Source organism: Protopterus annectens, chromosome 3.part1, assembly GCF_019279795.1.
Source record: "Protopterus annectens isolate FY-2018-M chromosome 3.part1, PAN1.0, whole genome shotgun sequence".
NCBI classification, from domain to species: Eukaryota; Metazoa; Chordata; order Ceratodontiformes; family Protopteridae; genus Protopterus; species Protopterus annectens.
In genome coordinates this window covers 733046170-733069848 of record NC_056732.1, presented here as the reverse complement: position 1 = coordinate 733069848, position 23679 = coordinate 733046170, and the positions used below count along the sequence as shown (strand labels likewise).

General features: G+C 40.6%; 1 protein-coding gene across 1 annotated transcript in view; it reads right to left on the bottom strand.

Annotated features, from left to right (window-relative positions):
- Nucleotides 1-23679, bottom strand: part of PKHD1L1 (PKHD1 like 1) — a 1597738-nt gene that overhangs the window by 462659 nt on the left and 1111400 nt on the right. Inside the window, exon 44 of the mRNA XM_044066249.1 lies at nt 14562-14736. Within this exon, the coding sequence (XP_043922184.1) occupies nt 14562-14736 (175 nt within the window). The remainder of the gene's footprint in view (nt 1-14561; nt 14737-23679) is intronic.

Genomic DNA, 23679 nt, shown 5'->3' with positions numbered 1-23679 from the left:
GTGGCACACAGTTCTTGATATTACAAGAGGTAGTTCAGTAGCCTAATTAATAAGATGTCCATCTATCCCTATATACAAAATTATTTAAAAAAAAATATACACAGTATTGTAAACGAAATATTGACAAGTCACTGACATTTATGATTAACAATACAAGCAACATGATTCATAAGTAGTTCTAGGCCTGCTGTCCAGAAGACCAATGAGGGGCCCGACCAGATTCCAAGTTGCCCTCTAGTACTTTTATGATAAGTGACTTACTCAAGGTTGATGATAGGCAAATGAGGGGTAAGGCAGAAACACAGCAAGGGTGAGGACAAGGAAGCAGTTGCTCCAGGTGAAAAGTATTAGGAGGCTCATTCAAAAAGAACACTCCGCGGTGGTGCAGGGGTTAGCGTTGTCGCCTCACAGCAAGGGGTTCACCCATTCGATTCTTGGCTGGAGCACCTTCTGTGTGGAGTCTGCATGTCCTCCCCACTGTTGAGTTAAAGATGTGCAGGTAGGTGCGGGTGTGAATGGGCGTGCCTTCGTTGAAGGTTGGGCGTCGGGCTGGCAACTCGGCACCGTAAAATCCACTGCCAATCATGAGCGGACCACAGCTCCGCTGTGGTGACCACTAACAGGGAAAAGCCAAAAGACTCGCATTCAAGAAGAACACTTCTTGCATTTTTTCTAAATTGGCATTTATGAATGCCAGTACAGAAAAACACTTCAGGTTTTCCTGTGTGTTAAGGTGTAACAAGCTGATACTGATTTTCTACAGTTTAAAAAACATAGAAGTCTTTTTTTGGCAGTGGGAAGGATGTCTCTGTATTAAGTTAATTGCTAGAAATGTTCCTATTAGCTTACTTTAGTAAAGTTTTTTTTTGTTCTTAAATGGCAGAGGTCTGGAGCATGAATCAGCTTGCTAAAGTAAAAACCTAAATTACCATTTTATTTTTTTTTTTGCTCTTGAATGGAAGAGCATGGTGGTGTGTAGTTCTGAATGCAACAACTGGACTGGAGAGAAGTGGGGGTTGTGGATCTGTCTGTATTAAGCCCATTACTACAAATGTAGTAACTGGCTTGCTACTGTAAAGTGCCATTTTTTTGTGCTCATCACTTGTAGAGTTGAGGAGGTAGGGCACAAAACTGGGGAGTGGCACTAGTTGCTAGATAAGCCAACTATAGCTCTGGCTAAGGGAATCAAACCCTGCACCTGTAGTTTTGCCACCTTTCTCTATGGTGAAAATTGGATAAAAAACACACCCTGCACCAGCCATTACTCTGCCCACAACTCCCCCTTGCCCTTACTCCCACACCCACTTTATGATTTAAGTGTATACATCATTAGGGTGGAACATCTAGTTTAGTCTATGTTTTTTTTTTCTTCTTTTCATACCTAATCTCAGACCTGTCAGCATCGCTTTAGTAATGTATTTTTTGAAAACAAAATCTGATCAAGATTGCTTTTTTTTTTACAAATTCTGATGCTCTGTTCATGTTGCTAACAGAATACCAAAGTTTTTTACAGTACTTTCTGGACTACCAATGAATCATTCTGATTTTGGATAGTCCAGAAAAATAACAGATGGCAACCCTAACCACAGGAACTACAGATAAGAGCCTTAACCCTCTATCTCAACTGTCAGACATGACACATCCTTCTTTGGCAGTAAAAAATAACATATCTTTGAAAAAACTTGAATACTTAAGGGCAAAGTTGTTGTGTCTTTCGGCTTTTCCCGGTTAAGGGTCGCCACAGCAGAACTCCGGTCCACTAATGATTGGCAGCTGACTTTTACGTGCCGAGTTGTCAGCCCTGACGCACAACCTTCAACGAAGGTACGCCCATTCACTCATGTCTCCACGCAGAAGATGCTCTAGTTGAGAGTCAAACCACAGAGCAAAGTATGACTCTGATATTCTTTCCTTTATCCACTTTAATTTATGCCAAAATGTTATCTAGAATCAAGACTGACTTCAACACTTGCAGTAAACTCAAATTCAGTCTTCTGAATCAAGAAAAATATATTCCTCAGACTTGTCTATTTCTGTAAAAACTTAGTTTCATGTATACCAACCCAGCCAGTAAAATAATCTTGAAGTTCCTTTGGAACAATAGCACCCCTCTTAGTTTAAATAACATCTCACACACAAATAATTCTCATTTTACACTTTTCTACACATCATCCAGGTTGGTAAAGCTATTTAATATTTCTCTTCACTTTGAATCAAATACAGATAATACAACCCTCTGAATTATGATGATCAGATTAATAATATACAGGTTTTGTATCTCTGTAAAATTTATTCATTTTATTGACAAAATGTCACATAACCCCCTCCCCCCTCAAAAAACACCTTCCTATATTAAACTCCTAATTCTAGATGGTTATAATCTCCTGAGGAAATTTGACTTTTTTTATCTGCTCAGACCTCATCTTTATTAGCCTGGCTCACAGTGGCCCACTTCCATGCTGGGTCTGACAGCTATTCTCCCACTCATTATTCTGGTATTGCTTGGGCCAGTTGTAGATCTTAAGGGCATCCTGAGGGCTCATTTCATCTATGATTCCATTCAGGGGAGAGGATTTCTTTATGCCCCACCCTCCCAAGCTTGTTGACTGCATCCAAGGGCAACTCCCTTCTTTGGAACAAGCTTTCCCTTGTGGAGCATATCAGTGAGGGCCCTCCCACCTAGGAAGTGCATGCCCACCTCTTCCCTGCTGTTCTGACAGTCACCCACATTACTAATCTAACCAAGGCTAGCTGGGCTGTACTCAGGACTTTATCCATTTATGCCACCAGAGCAGGCAGGAAGCTTGACTTTTTAAAAGAATTTGTTATTGAAACCAATTGTTAACAATGCTAACATTTTAATCAGTAACAAACGTTTACATTTGTCTCAGTATCATATGTGAGAACATCTTTGCCTGTATCACATTACTGAAAAGAATATAATAAATTATTTCTTGTTGTTTAGATTAGATACAAATAAATTCAAGTATATTGATCTGTGGTTAAACTTCCCAAACAAAAATCATTATTCACCATTCCTTCACAGGTAAATAGTAAGCTCCACAGATTACTTAAATATGCAGATTTTCAAATACTGTTTATGGAAGATGAATAGGTTGGATTCAGATCATGATGCAGCAGACAAATAGTGGTGAAGACTCTAGAGATGAAGAGGAAGTGCAACAGAGCATTCCTAAACTCAGAGACAGCATATGACAAAATCCTGAGTAAGCTGATTTGGGCAGTCCTAAGATGACTTGAAGTTCAGAAACACTGGTAAAATGTGTGCAGGCTATTTACAAGGATTTAATGACACAAGTACAAACTATGTTTGGACCCACAGAGGGGATCCCAGTGGAAGTGAAGGTGCATCAGTGTTTGGCTCTGAGCCCAATGCTGTTTATCCTGATGACAAACTACATTAGCAGGCTGGTTGGAGAGAACTAATCAATAAAGCTTTTGTATGGAAATGATGTGGCATTACAAGCAAACTCTGTAAATGAATGTCAACAAATGATAGGGTATGGAATGCAAAACTGAAGGTACATGCAATGACACTAAGTACAGAAAGAAGGTTGTCAGTGCAGAGGCAGCAAATGGGGGAAATTAGAAGAAGCTGAAAATTAAGACAGAAAGGAAACAGTGGAACAAACAAACATCTTCAAATATCTGTGAGGTGTTGAATAGAAGGGAAGTCTGAATGAGGAGGTCAAAGCTATAGTTAGGGCAGCTGCAGCCAGGTAACAAAGAGCGTCAGGGTTAGTGTATAATAGAAGAGTGTCAAAAAACTGAAAAGTGGTACAAAACAGTGGTGTGACCAGTACTTCTGTATGGTACAAGAACCTGAGCAGAAAAGGCAGAGCAGTTGAAGAACTGATATAGATGAAATGTCTTAGATGGGAGATAGGATGTGTACTAGGGGATAGTTAATGAAATGATGACATCAGAGCAGAAGCCAAAGTAGCTCAAATTGCTGAGAAGGTAGAAGGCAGATTATGGTGGTTCGAGCACATGTGCTAGAAAGCAGAAGATGATGTAAGAGCGACAGGAAAAAGTCATGAGTAAATAAGGATGGCAAGCAAGGAGGTGGATGTTTTGTGTGACAAAAGAACTGCTTCAGTAAGGCATGGCTGTGCAAAGGAGTAGGAGAGTGGTAGTGAACTGAAAAATTTGGTGATAGTTGATGTGACATCCTGACCCCATGTAGAACATGGGAAAATGACTGGTGGTGGTGGTGATGATGATGAAATACTCTTCATCATTGGTAAAGGAGATTAACATCCTTCCTGATTTGGAAATCAGTTTTGGTAAATGCATACAAGAAATGATCTTATCCCAAATTTATATAATACCAATTTATGCTTCTAACTCATAAGTTAGCGGCTAACTCTATGCTGAACATTTAGATGCTGGCATTCCATATTTTCAGCATGCAAATCAATTTACACTGCATGGACACTTTGGTAAATAGCATGGAAAATTCAAGTTTATTAAATATAAATGTGAGTGTAAATGGTAGAACTGTTTGCTAGGGGTCCACTTTTTTTATCACTAATCAGAGTATTATTTCTGCTTTGTTCAGTTATGTAAAAAAGCATTGGTTAAACTGAGATGAAATCCCACACAAATTATGGAAGTCATTTATCAAACTAGGTATTTTTCACTGAAATAATCACAGGTATGTTTATAGGCTTTGAAAGGGTTTGGGAATTTGTAGTGTAACCTCAATAAGCTCTGCTACCTGAACGACTTGGACAATGTCTATTTTACTTGCTTATAAGGATAAATGTTCTTCACTGGAAATGCCATGCTGCACATTCTGTACTGGATGACTTTGCATTACCTTTACCACAAAGTACATTCAGCATGCTTTGGTCCTTTGGCTGACCCTTGACTATTGCCTTGCGTGTGTTTAATTAATAGGAATAACATGGTAACTTGTTGATTTTTTAAATATTATGATGTGAATGTCAACATTTCATATATTTCTAATATTTATTTGCCCTTGAGCGAGCTGTAAACACAGATGGCAAAGGTCTGGTTGTGTTTCACATAAAGAATGAATGCAATCAGTCAACTTTATGGATATGGCAATCAGAAAAATTAGAACTCAATTTCTCATGAAAAAAAGACAGTTTTGAGTCTTTCCCTAAGGATTTGTCCCCTTGACATAAATTATTTATTGTATATGGATATCCATATAATGTGACAAATATCCCCCTCTGTTAGAATAATTAGTGGATAATACAAGCAGGTTAACAGATAAATTGAGATTTTTCTCAGTGGCAACCTTAGACTTAAGATATAAAGACATAAATAAAGGGTTAGTTCACATTGACATTGCATTGTTGAGAAAAATTAAGTATTAAGGATAATTTAGTATATAATGTATAAAAAATCAGAAATAAATTTCTCTCTCTCTTTCCCACCACTAATTAAAATAAACATATCTACTGCATAATTATGTTTCGCTATGACCAGTAAAAAAAGTTTTTTTCATAACTACTTCAACTTCACCATAGCAATTGGTTCAAAATAAGGAACAGTAAGTTTTTGTAAAACATAGAACAATTCCTATCCACAGTCCTTAATAGGAAAGGCTTTACATACATATATTTTCAAAACTGCCAGTGATAAAGAGTTAGAATGAACCTTGAAGTAAATTTGTTTTGCAACAGTGTGTATTGTATAGAGGAATAGCTTAATCCTTTGTCAAATATCTGAGAGAGAGATAACTTAGCACTGTAAGAACTGCTATTTTGAATGAATCTAAACATTTAGAAGTAGCCCATATAGAAAACACTGTACCTTTTACAACCATTAGGTCTCTGAGCAGAGGTCAGTATCTGCACTAACCCTGCAGGGTATAAAAAGCCATTACTGGAAATGGAGTAATCATGGAGTTAATTAGAGGGAATAAAGGTCCAGGTGAAACTTGCCAGGAAATGGGACAGGGTGGTTCTGAAGAGCTCCAAATGTAGAGGCTTCGTCAGAACACGGCACTTGAGCAGATGAAAACACATATGTAGAAGCCAAAATGGGGTGATAAAAATGACTTTGGACTTGTTTGGCTTTTGCTATGAATTTTGGAATAAGGGAAAATATAGGAAACCATAAAGTACTACTTTGAGACCATTTTTGGATGACAGCACCCTTGTGACATTTCCTGATAGGAGGGATGAGGGAAACAAAGTTGTTACACTTGATATTGGTAATGGGTACAAAGAGGGCATGGCAAGGCTTTACCCAATGACATAACATCTTCTGTACTGCTGATAGGCTATGGGACCACTTGTGATGGATTAGTAACACCGACTGAGCATGTGCACTGAAGAGCTGGTTTCTCCAGGACTGTAACAGTCAGTCTTAAAGTGGTGATTTGGCATAGTCCTTTCCCACATACTCACTCCGTTTAGATAGTGATGGTGCAAGTGAGTTTCTCCTGCTTGTTTATACATCAAAATACTGCCATGCTGTCACTGTGGATGGCTAGGGATTCCTAAAAACCTTACAGTGTAAAGATTGTTCTCATCCCCCTGAAAACTGATGTAAAGATTGGCCTATGTGTGGGGCGATACATCTTAGGCAATCTGCATTTGACTAAGTCTCATCAACCTGGAGCAGAGGAATCTGTGTTGACAGTCATTACATGACAGTTTTGGAGAATGAAGTCACCACTTCAAATGTAACTAGCAAGTCTTGGAAATTTTGCCATATTGAATCATGGGATCTGTTACATGGGACCACAAGACATTCATGATCAGTTGTAAAACTCTTATGTTTTTCATCTTTTTTTTCATGTTCTTGGCTTTGTTAACTCAAATGCCCTGGAACAAATTATTCAAACTCCAACAAGAGGATCAAAGATACTACATCTGGTCCTCACTAACATTACAAACAGATGCACCACTGCAACTGTCAGATCCTCATCAGTTAAATCTGACCACAAATCAGTTGCCTTCAAACTGGCAGTAACACCAGAACTCACAAAGGGTGAAGTCAGATTAAAAAACTTCACCAAAGCAAACTATACCCTCCTAGGGGAAGGTATAAATTCCTTCCAAACCCCATCCCCAGCTAGAAGCGGTAACTACACCAAAACTTACACTAAAGCCCTTTACAATCACTTATATAAATGCATAGACTCAGCTGTTCCAGAAAGAGTCAAAGCCATAGCCCAAAGTAAAAATAAGCCACTCTGGTGGACATCCAGTGTCAACAAACTTTACAACAAATGCAAAAAGTTGCTGTCTAAAAAAACTAAAGTGAGGGTAGGAACTCTTGGGGTGAGTCCAAGTGCTTCATCTTATACTTATATTCCTTAGCAGGTGTTTTGGGTGATGAGTCACAGGATGGGGGGGGGGGGAGTATGCACTAGTCAAAATACCTGGCACTAGTCCTACAAAAGGCCGCTGGCATTTCTATGCTGCTGAGTGAAAAGTGGGCTAAAGGACCAGAGAAATATCTCCTGTTGCGGCTATTGTAATTTTAGGAATGTCTGCTGAGGGAGACAAATGCTGAATATTTGGCACCATTGGAATCAATACTGACATTTATGGCATGCTCAACAATAGGGGCACTGACTCCTGCTGTCCAAAGCTGAAGTGTGTCAAAGCTCAAGCTGATGTCAAGAAAATTAGCACTGAACCCAAACCCCAACCACCTGATTCCCAACAGTGGGGGCTGACATGTCTATTAATTCTAAGCCTAATGTCAAGAGCCTTGACCCAGAAGACTGGAAAGATGACTCTATCAACATCAGCATTAGTACTAACTGCTGAGACTGACCTAATGGCTCAGCCTCTAGATTCAGGCCAGACAGACTCCTGATGCCAATAGCATCAAATGGCAAAATCAACTTTGGCGAAGTCAACTGCCAGGGCTGTGATTCCAACTTCAAGGCTATAGACAAAAATGACACATTTGTTGATGTTAAGAATGGTGCTTGCTGGTTCAAGCCTGGTCTCATCAAGATTAGAACCTGAAAAGGACCTGTGAGAAGAAGTGGGATCAGGATGTCTGAGCTGAAAAAGAAGGGATACAAGAAGTGCTTCTATCTGTCCGGCTATCAGAGATGAAAAAAATCAAGAAGTATTCCATGTTGAACCTTTATATATGTCTCCACCATCTATCCCTAATTTATTTCAACAGGAGATATGGAGTATAGATTTAAAACCTTGCTGATAATGGTTTTCAGCCTTAATTTTTTCACATTGCTAAATGTAACAGAAAGTCATATTATCAGCTCTAAATGTATAAGTAGCTTTTAATAAAAAGTTTTCAGTGGAATATTAGAGACACAAAAAGGAGAAGGCCCCAGAGAGAATTTCTCTTCCAATCTGTGTTTTTAGTAAACAGAATCAGGAAAGAAATATCTCATTATCAGTTATAATAATCATTTTCTTGACTGTTTGCTTGTCTTTCTTTACTGCATAGCAGAATTAACATTGGAAAGTATAGGCTCAACTTTAGAGATTGAGGAGCCAGTTCTAAAGCATTGCTTGAGGTTGAAGCCTCAACAGAAGTAAATGTAGAACTTGCTCCATTCCCAAATTTTATATTAGTTTTCCTGTCTAATACTTTTAGGAATAAATGGATTAGAGATATTAAAAGAAGCAGTGAAATACTCTTTACCTGAACAGTACACACTATGGATTGTCTTGGGGCAGAATAATTTGCCCACATTTACATTTTTGAAAGCTTTGAGTTCTGTAATTAGCAAACTAATCAGAAATATCATAAATGCCAGGTAACTTGTGATACAAAATATGAAACAAGCATGAAAGACAACAACAATAACAAAGTAGAGCAAAAAGAAGTCTACAGTTGTAAGGGTGAGGTGAGACAGGAAATCTGCTTAGGCCTACACAGGGGCCATTAGCAACTGTTAAACTTTCCAGAAAAGGCAACAAATATTTTGTCTGACCTGAAATGATTACTAGAATGAATGGAATATGTAATAAGTTGACTAAAAATAGCAGAAGATTACAAAAATGTTCTTAAAGGCCAAGCAAATATTTAGAAATTAGCCTGGCATTGTTTTTTCTAGTGTTGTAGCTTTGATGCATAGTGAATGAGATCTGGAGAAGAAGCTACTTTACAGAGAATTGTGGGTAAAAAAGGGAGAAGCTAGTAGCCTGTAAAGGTTTGACATGCCTACTGGCCGTAGCCCAACTGTTAATGAATATGGGCTCCTTTATACCTGATATAGTTTTGTTATGCTCCAGACTTGAAAGATTCCAAGAAAAATGTGATTTATCATGTAACTGTTTTTTAACCCTCACAAATGTGCAGATGTCTGAATGTGGGACGTGGGCAGGCATAATAGCCTTAATAACTTAGTTTCGCCTGAGATAAAGGAAAGCATTTTATAAATGAATCATACTGCCTCTGATGAGTTTTAGAAGCTGTAATTGGCTGGAAAGACAGTACATGAATTTGTGTTTTTGAAATAATACTATGCCTATTAAGAGAAAAGCCAGTGAACTGATGAAGTTCTTACAGTTTACATATAGTGACACAGCTCAGAAATATATATAAATCTGATTAATTAATATATGACGCACTTGAAATGAAATGTGTAAAATGCATTAAGATAGACTGTACCAAAAAGAACAGGGGCAAGGAATTCACTCAAAACAAAACATTTTTACTGAGAGATAATATATTTTTGTATACAAGAACAGCTTAACAGTACAGTGTATAAACCATTATGGCTGAACTGTTTTAAATAAAAGTGCATCTGAAGTTTAATGCTGTAATGAGTTATGGGTACAGTGTATGGTACAGAAGGTCTAAAACCAGGCAGGGCTGCAAAGTTACTCCACATCTGAAAAGATTTCTTTTATTTGGAAATCTGTGGAAATATTCAAGGGAAGGGCACGGATGTATGAAATGTGTCTTGCCTACAAAACAGTGCATGGACTATTACTTAGTGGAAAATGTAGAGGAAGATTGTTGTATACTAAGAAAAGTATGATGGTAAAAGTTAATACTACAGATTTGGGTGGACTGTGTGGGGGGTATGAACTTTTCTATGCAATCTAATTTGGTAACTTAAAAGAAAGACACTAGAAGTAAAATAAAGCATTCATATGGCAAGAACAGTTTCTTGACCTACATGAAATTATTGAACAATGCTGGTAGCGATTAAATGAAAAGAAGGAAAATAACCTTTAGGATTGCATTACAGACATATTAGCAACAACTGTACTGCCATTTTCAGCAATCAACAATGATCCAAGTCAGGCAAGAATTTTTTATGTAGATATTTATGTATTTATGTATGCATGTATTTTTTATTTGCTAACTGGGATAGTCCATTCTCATTTTTAGTGTTGTCTTCTGTAGCTAATCTCCAAACAAAATGCAAAAAAACATGGCTGTGTTTTAGTGCTTAAAAACTAACAGCTAATTATGAACAGAATCATCTAGATAAGGCAACAAACAACAAATATTAAATAATAAAATATATATAATGTAATCATGTAAAATTGGTAAAGAAGAAAATTAACAATATGATGAAAGCATATTCTTTCAATTATATTCTGAAATTATTTTAGAACATCGGAACATGAAAACAAGCATAAATTCAAAAAAGAAGAAAAACTGGTGAGTTTTGATTAAGAAAACAATGTATCAAGCAAAAAGAGGAAAAAAGAAGTTTAGTTGAAGTTACTCTACAGTATTTCCAGTTGGTCATGAAATGCTTTTTATTTAATTCTTGAATTGTACTTTTTGAGGTATATATCTCAGTCTGAAAGGCAGTTTGTTCTAGCATCATCCAAGAGAAACTGTAAACACTGAACTACAATATTTAGTTTCTCTTAGGGGGATCTGAACATCTCACAATGGATATGTGACAATCCCATTGAATTCACCTCTAAGTCATACTGTTAGACAGCAAAGGACAGCTGTTGAAGCTTTAAAGCTTATGAGCAAAAAGTGTAGTCATACTGCTGTAAGATATTGGTCAAACCCAAGCTAGTTCATCTGCAGTAGTAGGGGGAAAATAACAAGTTGGGTCAGGGCTACCAATAACAAAGTATGCCAGTTCTTTTTACGCAGCAGGGATAGTGATAAGCCACTTAATAGATGGGCTGAATATACAACAGGAGAAAGGAGTTTGCATTTGTTAAATCAGTAATCAGAAAAGCACATGACACAGCTGTCATTATGGCAGATCTGTTGTGGTAAAAATACCATACACTTGGTCTTGTAAAATGTGTTCCTAGACTGAAAATTCAGTTCTGAAGTATATGAAACCAGGTTTGCCATTTACCTTAAATAGCTGTATTGGAACTGTCTGACAAAACAATGACAGAACCATCCACATATTAGGTGGGTTTGCCATCATCACACTGATTCACCATGTCCTTCACAAAGACAACGAACATCATAGGAGTGAGGATGGAATTCTATAGTACTCCTCCAATCAACAAGATGAGGGAAGAGACTGAATGATTCCATTTAACAACCTGCAGTCTATCTGTAAAGTAGTTTGAGAACCACCTAGATGCACTAGACATAAGCCCCAAATAATTAATTACATGTAAAAGCTTGGAGTGGCTGACCATATCAAAAGCTTTGAAAAGATTGAGAAATATATCTTCTGAATAGGCCTTGTCCAGTTTTAACTGTATGAATTCAGCTATGTCCACCAATGCTGCATCTGTACCACATTTAAACCATTTAGAAAGCTGGAGAAGATGTCATAATTACAGAGATTTTCAGAGCATACTGATTAACATATTGCTCAAGGACCTCAGACAGAGAAGATAATAAGACATGGGATGATAGTTGTTAATCTCCACAGAAAGTGTCTGCTGCAGTTTCACAAAACAAATTACCATGACACAGGACTTAAGCAAATTAACATGGCAAACATCTTAGACCCAGTTTCTGGTTACAACTATGAATTAACACGTTTCTTGGTTTGATACTGACAAAATACCATGCCTACTTGATCTCTTACTGATGTATTCTCATGTTATATATTCTAGCAACCCCCTATATTCTATTTTGGTTTTACATGACAAAATAACCTGTCTTTGTGGCAGTCTAATGGGCCACCAGATCCTACTATTCCTCCTGTTCTCTCTGTGTGATATGTATTTGCCATCTGAGATACCTTCCTAGCTGCACATTGCCTTCATTCTGTAAATTAGCTGGCAGTATCACCACAGCACACTTTATGTCTGAATGTAGATACTACAGAGGATGGAGGGCCATGCCCTATCATTACAATTATCTAAACATACTTACTAATCTTGTATGGCACTAGTTCATATTAATGGTCACATCGGAAGATATCACTGGATGACGTGCTATTCTAATATGAGACTAACTGTGCAGGAACTGTCTTGTAATCTTTCTGTTATGTTCTAGTACAATACTAACTGTGCAGGAACTGTCTTGTGTCCTGTTTCTTTTCTGTTCTAGTACAATACTAACTGTGCAGGAACTGTCTTGCGACCTGTTTCTGTTCTGTTCTAGTACAATACTAACTGTGCAGGAACTGTATTGTGACCTGTTTCTGTTCTGTTCTAGTATAATACTAAATGTGCAGGAACTGTATTGTGACCTGTTTCTGTTCTGTTCTGTTTTAGTATGACTAACATTAAAGTAAATGTCTTGGCTTGTCCTGACAGTATTGCTGTACCTGTTCTGAGAGCACTGTTTTTCAAACCTACCAGAAAACTATTATATCCTGTGGCACTCAGCTGCCAAAGTTAACCTCTTTAATACTCAGATAATGAACTTATATTTGCTGGATTTGATTTGTTTTTCTTCAGACACATTAAAACTCCATTTCATACTATGCTACATTTGTCTTTGATAGATAATGACCTCACGTAAACAGAAAGCATGCATTATTAAACTTCTTATATAATACATGCTTTTTCTCTTTGTTGCTTGCTCACCTTGAACTTAGCTGGTTATGAATTATTTACTTCTGAGGCAACACAGCAGACTTTTAAGGAACATTAGACGATGGGCAGCCTGTACTTCACCTCTCTGTGTGGAGAATGAATATTCTCCTGCAGGGTGATACAGGTAATGACAACTGAAAATGAGTATGCTGCTTCACAGCAGAATATTTAACTGCCATGTGGCTCAGAAGGTATGAAAGCTAACAGCCACCATTATTTTATGCTCGCTAAGTAGAACTTTTGTGCGAGTGTAGAATTAAAGAAAAAGATAATGAAAGAAAACATAGAAAAATGTGAGTTTATATTTGTCTATGTGTGTGCGTGTGTGCGTGTGTGTGTGTGTGTGTGTGTGTGTGTGTGTGTGTGTGTGTGTGTGTGTGTGTGAGAGACAGAGATTAATTAGTGGCTGCAGCAGTTATTTAAAATTAAGAGGTATGCGTGCTTCATAATCTCTAAACTAAAAACATTTGGATAAAACCTAAAACAATGAGGTGACAAAGGCTCAAAAATAGGGACAGATTTTAAATAATGCTCATAAAATTAGAAAGTTGCTAGATTAACAGGATTTGTATTAGCATGCATTTTCTGAAAGACATGACGTCTGAAACTCAAATGTATGTCTTTATTAAATGACTTCAAACTTCAATGATTTGCCAGCAAACCACAAATTTTATAAGGAACAGATAAAAAAATGAAGTAAAAATCTGGGCATTCTTTGAAAATCCTGCCAGTTGAGAAGTATGTAGGTAAGAAACATTTAATGGCTGGCTCATTAACTGATTTTAACTATATGTTTTTAAAGGTACACTGCTTCTGAGAGTGTGTGTGTGTGTGTGTGTGTGTGTGTGTGTCTGTGAGAGAGTTGTGTGTTGACATTAAACACTTACCAGACATATATGGGATGCAAAATACTTCCTCCAACATCATTTACATATACTACAACAAGCTTGAAACATTAAGTGGAGGAACTATTTACATCAAAAAGATTAATATATATATATATATATATATATATATATATATATATATATATATATATATATATTTATATATATATTAGGTACTAGGCTATTGGCCCTAGGGCCTATATAAGCCTAGCCAAATGGTACCCTGGCTTTTATACATATAAATTAAAAAAACAAATAAATACAAAAAATTTAATAGATAGACCAGTCTCTAAGTGCAATAGTGCCCGCCAGGATGTGTGTTATTGTGTAAATAACACCCTTCTGGGGGAGTAGATGCCCTCTGCCTATGGCATCAGGCCTCAAAACACCCTGGGTGTGCATTATTTACACAATAACACACTCCCTGTTGGGCATTATTGCTTGTGTGAACCAAATAAATACCCAAATAAGGCATCCTGAAAGACAGTTATATGTTTTAAATCCTGAGAACCAGATATATGTTTTAAATGTAGAGAGAGACAGTTGTATGTTTTAAATCATGAGAGACAGTTATATGTTTTCAATCAGGAGAGACAGTTGTATGTTTTAAATGTAGAGAGACAGTTGTATGTTTTAAATCCTGACAGAAAGTTGTATATTTTAAAACCTGACAAAAAGTTGTATGTTTTAAATGTAGTGTCACTGCCAGTGGTTCACTGATGACCAGCATGGCTGTTTTTACCTGAATCCTGATCCTGTGACAGTGAGTGAAGTACCACCTGCAGTTCCTCCCCTCCGTGGGTGCACATCAGTAATTATGGGAGTCAGAGTTGATTTATAGGTGAAGGCATCTGTATGCTGAACTGTATTATTTCCATTTGTAGCTGTGACGCTGCAAACCTGAATGTTATTTGTACCTATAACATGGAAGAAAACAAAGGTAGACATAAAACATTTTTGCATTTACCTCAACACTTTCTTCTATCAGAAATGTCTCATGACTCAGACAATAACAGGGCACATTTAAAACTAACTATAAGTCTAGAAATTTGGACTGTGACAAATGTATTCCAGCCAATGCTCTGTATGCTTATTATGGCCGATAGGCTTTTGAACAATAAACATGGTGACATATGAGATTGGATGTAGCTGTGTTTAAAGTAATATAACCATTGAAATAGGAGGATCACAGCATTAACACGTTTTTGTAGCTATGAAAAAAACATAATTCAATGACCGACAGACAGACTGAATAACTGAATAATTGACTGAGTAACTCATTTGTTCATTAATTCAATCATTCATTCACATTTAGATACACCATTTTTGTCCTCTCACAGGACCCTTGCCTATCCTGGCAATCAAGAGGTGTAACACTTAACCAATCCTGGATGGGATGTCAGTTCACTACAACAAACAAACAGACACACACACACAGACACACACACACACACACACACACACACACACACACACACACACACACACACACACACACACACACACACACACACACACACACACACACGCACACACACACACGCACACACACACACACACACACACACACACACACACACACACACACACACACGCAAATCAAGAGGATCATTAATTCACTTAGCATGTCTTGGGTGTGTAAGGAAGGCAGAAACTCTGTAGAAAACCCAGGCAGCAGTGAAAGCACATGGACTCTGAATCAAAATTATTCCCAGCTTGGAACCAACACTGAGAATCAAGTGCTGTGAGGCAACAATACTTTCGCTGTGCTTACATGCATGAAAACATATTTTTTGTGCTGCAGATATCTGTGCCATGCTCTATTAATTATTGCAGGTTAATAGTGCTATACCACAGCTGTCTGTGTTGATCAGATTTTATATATATATATATATATATATATATATATATATATACATATATATATATATATATAAAAACCACCACCCTACTTTCCACCATACTCTCCAGAATGCATTCCCATAAACATACTCAAACTGACTAGGTAAACCTTTCCTCTCCTATTTCTACACTTAACCACTAACACATACTCTTATCTAGTCATATATAAAACCCAATCTATGTTTAGCTAAATTACATTTTTTTCTAAATTGTGGTTATGTTTCCTCTAATTATTATGATTTTTTCTTGTTGAAAATGATAACTATCATTATAGCTAAATATGTTTTTCTTTGACAAATGTAACTAATATCTTAGATAAATACATTTTTCTTATTATCCTCTCCTAACTTATGCCTGTAATAATTTCAACTGTGATCATTCTCTGAATCTTGTGTGGCTTTTCTCCTCCTGGCCTCTGCCTAAAATAGGTCTCTCAGCCAGTCAGACTATCCTGGTAAACAAACATAAAATAAATAAGTTTTATATATATATATATATATATATATATATATATATATATATATATATATATATATATATATACATATACACACACACACACATATATATATATATAGATATATATATATATATATATATATATATATATATATATATATATACACACACACACACACACACACACACACACACACACACACACACACACACACACACACACACACACACACACACACACACATATATATATATATCTTCTTCTTTCGGCTTTTCCCGGTTAGGGGTCACCACAGCAGATCATCTGTCCGCTCATGATTGGCAGTGGAGTTTTTACAGTGTCAAGTTGCCAGCCCGGCACCCAACCTTCCACAGAAGGCATACCACGCACACTCACACCTAGGGCCAATTTAGAGTGCCCAATCCACCTACTGCATGTCTTTGGGATGTGGGAGGAAACCGGAGCACCCAGAGGAAACCCACGCGACCACAGGGAGGATATGCAGACTCCACACAGAAGGCACCCCAGCCGAGAATCGAACCGGTGAACCTCTTGCTGTGAGGTGGCAACGCTAACCGCTGCACCACCGTAGCCACCCTGGGTCTATTGCAGACTGAAAAACCAAAAGACTAAATCCCAAAAGACTGAAAATTCAAAACACTGAATGATGGAATTTGCCACTTCTTTGCTGTTGTGCAATCTTGGAGGTGGTACATACAGTTAGCTGGGCGTGTGGTGGGCACAGCCCCCCCATATGAGGGGTGCAGGAGGGCTTGCTCCTTCATTAAAAATGTGTTCAGTATTTTGAAATTTCAGTATTTTGGGATTCAGTCTTTTGGTTGGTCAGACTATATGAGCGAGGCAAAACAACAAAACTTTTAGTTATGTACTCACCATAACTTCAGATGTTTGGGATCCATCTCGCCTACATTCTGACTGATGGGTTCGGAGCCGATCCCTCGGCTCCGACTCGGCACGCTTATGCCAAAGAGCGAAGTCTCTTATTGGCTGAGCTTACTATATCCCAGGATGCACCACTACCATTCCCCCAGATCTAGTTTGTCCGCATACATGCACACATGCACGCACTGCTTATATAACATTGCCAGATGATACAAGATAAAAACAGTAGAACTCAAACCGTTCAATCTCTTCTAATCTCCAAGGCCGGGGGAAGGAGGGTGGGTAATAAGAATGTAGGCGAGATGGATCCCAAACATCTGAAGTTATGGTGAGTACATAACTAAAAGATGTTATGTGATCCTATCTCGCCTACATTCTAACTGATGGGACAGCGTCCCTAGCACCTGAATCCTGGGTGGCTCACTGGAAAACACTCCTGAGTACCGTGGAACCAAATGATGCTCGCCCTTTAGATGCCACATCCAATTTATAGTGGGAAATGAAAGTGTGCGGGTTGGACCAAGTAGCCGCAGCACAAATCTCAGAGATAGCGAGCTTGGAATGAAAGGCAATAGAAGTAGCCATAGCTCGAGTAGAATGAGCTTTGATAGATGTTGTAAGTTGCATATTTGAAGAGGAATAAGCCTGAGTTATGCAATCTCTAATCCATTTGGAAATAGTAGCTTTCGTGATGGTTTGACCCAATTTATTATCTGAGAAGGACACAAACAACTGGTCTGTTTTCCGAAATTGTTGAGTCCTGTCTAGATAGAAGCGCAATTGCCTGTGAACATCCAATTTATGGAAGGTGTATTCCGCTTCATTTGAGAATTTTGGAAAGAAAACTGGTAGCTCTAGAGATTGTTGGAGACAGAGATTAGAACAAACCTTTGGAACAAAGGATGGATTAGGCCTAAGTGATACTCTATCCTTGTGAAAAATCAAGTACGGTGGTTTGATAGATAGGGCTTGAAGCTCTGAAACCCTTCTTGCAGAGGTAATTGCAACTAAGAAGGCAGTTTTCCAAGACAGGTATTTTAACTCACAAGTAGCAGCCGGTTCAAAAGGGGAAGATGTCAAGGCACGAAGTACCAAATCAAGATCCCACGGAGGCGCAGGGTGATAAACTGGGGGTCTCAACAGTCCAGCACCTTTAATGAAGGTTTTGCATAATCTGCTGCTCATCAACGGTGGATCCATGGATTCGTGGAATTTGGAGATAGCCGCTAGTTGGACTTTAATAGTAGAGACTGAAGATCCCTGATTAAATAAGGATGTTAAAAATTTCAAAACCTCTGGTATCGGGGCAGTGATAGGGTCTAAACCCCTGAGTTGAGCCCAGATAGCAAACCTCTTCCACTTACTGAGGTACAATTTTTTGGTGGTGGGTTTGTGGGCCGAAGATAAAATGTGAACAACTTCCGGATCTAAAATGTGATTTCTGACTAAGGTCGGAAGTGGAGGAGCCAAGCTGTCAATTTCAAAGTGTGAAGGGACTGGTGTTGTCGTCCCGACTGAAGAATCAAGAGATCCGGAGTTAGATCCAAAAACCAAGGATCGTCCACCGCACTTTTCTTCAGGTAGGGAAACCATACCTGACGAGGCCAGTATGGAGCAATTAGTATCATTGTGGAGCCCAATTGAGAAGCTTTCTGGATGACTTTGGGGAGCAGTGGGACTGGAGGAAATGCATAAAGTAGCCCCGTTGGCCAAGGTTGGACTAGAGCATCTGTAGCTGCCTCCCCCTGACGTGGAGTCAAGGAGAAGAACCTTTTGCACTTTGTGTTTTGTGGTGTTGCAAAGAGATCGCAACACGGTGTCCCCCATCTTCTGAAAACCTGAGCTGCTACTGCTTCGTTCAGGGACCACTCGTGAGGAGATAGAATTGTCCTGCTTAATCTGTCTGCCAATATATTGGATTTCCCTGGAATGTGGGTCGCTACCAAGAAACGGTTGGTAGCTACAGCCCATTCCCACACCCTCATGGCCTCTCTGCAAAGGGGGTAAGATCTTGTCCCTCCTTGTTTGTTTAGATACCAGACCACTGACATGTTGTCTGTTTGGATAGCGATAATGCCTTGAGGGAGAAACTTGTGAAGGGCCTGAAGGGAGAGTAGTACAGCCCTCATTTCCAACACATTGATGTGGAGTAATGTCTCGTTTGGAAGCCAAGAACCCTGAACTGACCTGCCCAGACAATGCCCCCCCCACCCCGTCTGGGAGGCGTCCGTCGTCAAGGTGGCCACCGGAGGGGGTATAACAAAAGGTCTTCCCTGGTTCAGATTGGATGACTGAAGCCACCAGCGGAGGTCCCGTTTGCATGTTTCTGTAATCAGTATGAGGTGATTGAGAGGAAGATCTTGAAAGGACCATTGTGTCGATAACAGCCACTGAAGAATCCTCATGTGCAATCTTGCCAGAGGAACTAGAAGAACCGTGGCAGACATTGAACCTAAGAGTTGTAGGACTAACCTGGCTGGGGCTTTGGATTTTTGAAGCAGGGCTAGGACTTGACCTTGTAATGTTTGTATCCTTTCTAAAGGAAGGAAGATTCGCATCAATTTTGAGTCTATCTCTGCTCCTATGAATCTTATGCGCTGAGAGGGCAGCAAGACAGACTTTGACCAGTTGAATGTAATTCCCAGGGAAGCACCCAGGGAGATGGTGGCTTGTAGGTTCTCTAGTAGTAGATGCCTGGTGGCGGCAGTCAGGAGCCAGTCGTCCAGATAGGGAAACACTTGGAATCCGAGACTCCTCAGGCGAGCAGTCACTACTGCCAAACACTTGGTGAACACCCTGGGGCTGTGGTGAGACCAAAGGGCAGAGCACAGAATTGGAAATGACTGTCTCCCAGGCTGAAGCGCAGATACCTCCTGGACGCCTGATGTATCGGAATGTGATAATAGGCGTCCTTGAGATCTATGGAGCACATCCAAACATCCTTCTCCAACAATGGGAGAATGGATTGTAGAGTGACCATTCGGAATTTGGACTTCCTGACGGACTGGTTTAGTTTGCTGAGATCCAAAATGGGTCTCAGGTCCCCTGTCTTTTTTGGCACTAAAAAGAACCTCGAGTAATTTCCGGATCCGATCTGGTCTGTGGGGACCGGTTGGATGACTCCTTTTTCTAGCAGCTTTGAAGCTTCTGCGGCTGCAATTTCCCTTTGACTGGGTGGTGGGTCCGGGATTTTTTTGGACGGTGGGGGAGAGTGTGTGAAGGGAATGGTGTAACCTCCGGCAATAATCCGAAGCACCCATCTGTCCTGAGTAATAGACTCCCAGGCTTTTAGGTGCTTGGCAAAACGGCACCCGACTGGCTCCGGAGCAGCACAGCCGGGCAATCCCTCATGAAGTGTGGGAGTCTGAAGAGCCACGAAAGGACTCGCGGTCTCCAGTGTTGCGGGGCCCTCTGCCGCCTCTGGGACGGCGTCTCCCAGAAAAATTTCCCCGTCCTCTGCCTCTGGAAGGGAATCTTCCTGCTGTTGAGGAAAGAACTTCTGTGATTTGCGGAACCACATCTTCCCTCCTCTTTTAGCCTTGGGATAAGGCCGAAGGGAGTGGAATAACATGCTCCTACGGCAGATAAAGTTTTTCCCTCTTGCTCACAGCGGGTAAGAGTGTCTTTTACCTTGGGTCCAAACAAAGAGGACCCATCAAAGGGAGCGTCGGCGAAGGAAGACTTGAAGGCCTCCGCGAAATGACACAAACGGAGCCAGGCTTGTCTCCGTGAGCCACGCCTGTGCCTGCCGCTCTGCCGCCTTCGGCCGCATATGAAATGAGCCTCATGGACGAGTTAGAAATCGAGGTAAGGATAGCCAACTGAGAGCTAACCGACTGGGCTAGCTGCTCAGGTAGGTTACCTGAGAGGGAGTCTGACAGTTCCTTGACCAGATCCCTCTGCAGTCTGGTGAAATGTGCCAAATAATTCAGGGACCTTAGAGTAAAGGCCGCTGAAGTCAGGGTGCGCTTCCCATACCGGTCCATGCTCCTAGACTCCTTATTAGGAGGATGGACGGACGTTGAAGCCTCTGCCACGTCCTGCTGTGTAGCAGATGCCACCACCATGGCATCTACAGCCACGCCTTTCGTCAAGAACTCCTTCTCGGGTGGGGCAGACAAAAATTTGTTAGGGCGAGAAGGCACTGGTTCCACAGTATCTGGATGTTTCCACGCCCTCCGACAAACCAAATCCAGGAGCTCGTCGAAGGGCGGAGACACCCAGGAGGCGGAGGGCTGAGCCCCGAAGGCCTTGAGAAGCACTGACTCATCAGCGGAGGGGGGTTTGGAAATCCAGCCTCCTCGTTGCTTAAGGATCTCTAGAATGTCTGCAAATGAGACATCATCCGAGGACGACTTTGGGGACCCCTCCGCATCATCAAGATCAGTGTCCGATGTAAGAGACTCGGGGGAGTCCACGTGCTTCCTCTTGCACAATCTCTTCCTCGGGGGCTCTTCCGAAGACAACTCCGAAGAACCCTCAGGAGGAGGGGAACCCCCAGTGGGGGTAACCTCAGGCCCCGGGGCTCCGCTGCCTAGAGACAGAGGAACTGCCAAAGACCCAGTCTCCATGCCCAGGGAAGGTGCTGGTAAAGCCGAAGAGATGGCCGAAGAAGACTTGGCCAAGGCACTCCTCATAGCTCTGAAAGCCGGACCCCCAGAATCCTGGGAGTGTCCGGTCTCCGGAGCCATGATAGCAGACGGAAGTCCCGCGGCCGAAGCACCGAGAGGGAGGCTCGGGACCGACAACATTGGTCCAGAAACGTCACCCCCGGGTCCGGCCGAAGAAGTCCGCGTGCTAAACTCGGACCCGAAGGCCGGGGTTGGAGTAAGGGTCGAAACTGACCCTAGGATCTCTACTGGCTCCAGCAGCACCTGCTCCAACGGAGCCGAAGCGGTCGGAGGAGGAATGGCAATGGAGTGGGCTATCGGCTCTGAAGCCAATTGGGTCGGAGCCGAAACAAGTTTTTGAAAGACTGGGGACTGGAACAGTCTTTGGAGCACCCTGTCTATATCCGAATCTGACATTTTTGATGATTTGGAAGAGAACGAACGGGCCCGAGTAGGTCCCTCCAACGGCTCCGAGGGACTATGGGACCGGCTCCGAGGCGACTCGACAACTATCGGCGCCGAAGGAGTGGCCAACCCAATTTCTATCGGTGCCGAAGAGGACTTCGGCGCCGAGGAGGAAGTGTCTGAGCGGACAACCTTCATCGGCTCCGAGATCAGTGGAGCCGATGAAGGTGACCCGCCTCTCGATGCTCCAGCCGTCGGCTCCGAGGTCAGAGGAGTCGAGACTGGAGGCATCGAGGCAGACCGTTCCACCCTCGGCTCCGAAGTCCGTGGAGCCGAAGGAGAAGCCTGCCTAAGTCTTTTGGCGGTCGGGTCCGACGGACTGGTCGGAGCCGACGCCCTTTTCTTTTTAGCAGGAGAAGGAGAGGATGCTAATGCTTCTTCAAAAGATGGTTTTACGAGGCCTTTTAAAATAAGCTTATTTTTCCTCTCTTGGAGGACCCTCGAGGAAAAAGCGTGGCACACGCTACATGACTCCTGCAAATGTTTTGCACCCAAACAATATACACAGAGAGAGTGGTCATCTGTTATAGACATTTTAAAGTTGCACTTGGTGCACTTTTTAAAGCCTGAAGGCCTAGGAACCTGAGACATTCCGGTAAATTATTCAGTGAACTAGCCAAACACAGTACCAACACTGTAACTATGACAGAAAAATTTTTCTCTGCTTTGTCTGCTTCTTTTTAAAGAAAGAGAAACTATCACCAGTATAAAGGATCCGAGATCCCTAAATAGAACAGAAGTCACCTAACAATCAAAAAGACCGGGAAAGGCCTTTCCACACAAGAGGTACTTCTAGTCAAAGAACACTCACAACACAAGAATTTACCAAGTAAATTTCTCCAAACACACTCAAAACACAAGATAGCTGTTAAAACAGCTTTTTGTTGAAGTATAAAGAAATTCCTGACAGGAAGTTAGTGAAAATAATCACTACTTAGCTCAGCCAGCTCGAGACCACGTCTTCACTTGTTAGCGGCAAACGAGATCTGGGGGAATGGTAGTGGTGCATCCTGGGATATAGTAAGCTCAGCCAATAAGAGACTTCGCTCTTTGGCATAAGCGTGCCGAGTCGGAGCCGAGGGATCGGCTCCGAACCCATCAGTCAGAATGTAGGCGAGATAGGATCACATAACATTAAATGTTATGACACCTCCTGTAAATTATATATACCAACTATGACATTACACTACAATGGGGAAAGGGGTAAATACCTCGATCTCCACTGTATCATGATCTCATTACAAATGCTTTGACTTTTCAGAAGGTCAGTCATATGGTCTAGACAATATGAAGTGCAACTTTCTGAACAGTTGCTCTTCTAAATGGAACCTATATATATATATATATATATATATATAAATATATATATATATATATATATATATATATAGAGAGAGAGAGACATATACACAAACCATACACACACACACACACACATGCACACACACACACACACACACACACACACACACACACACACACACACACACACACACACACACACACACACACACACACAT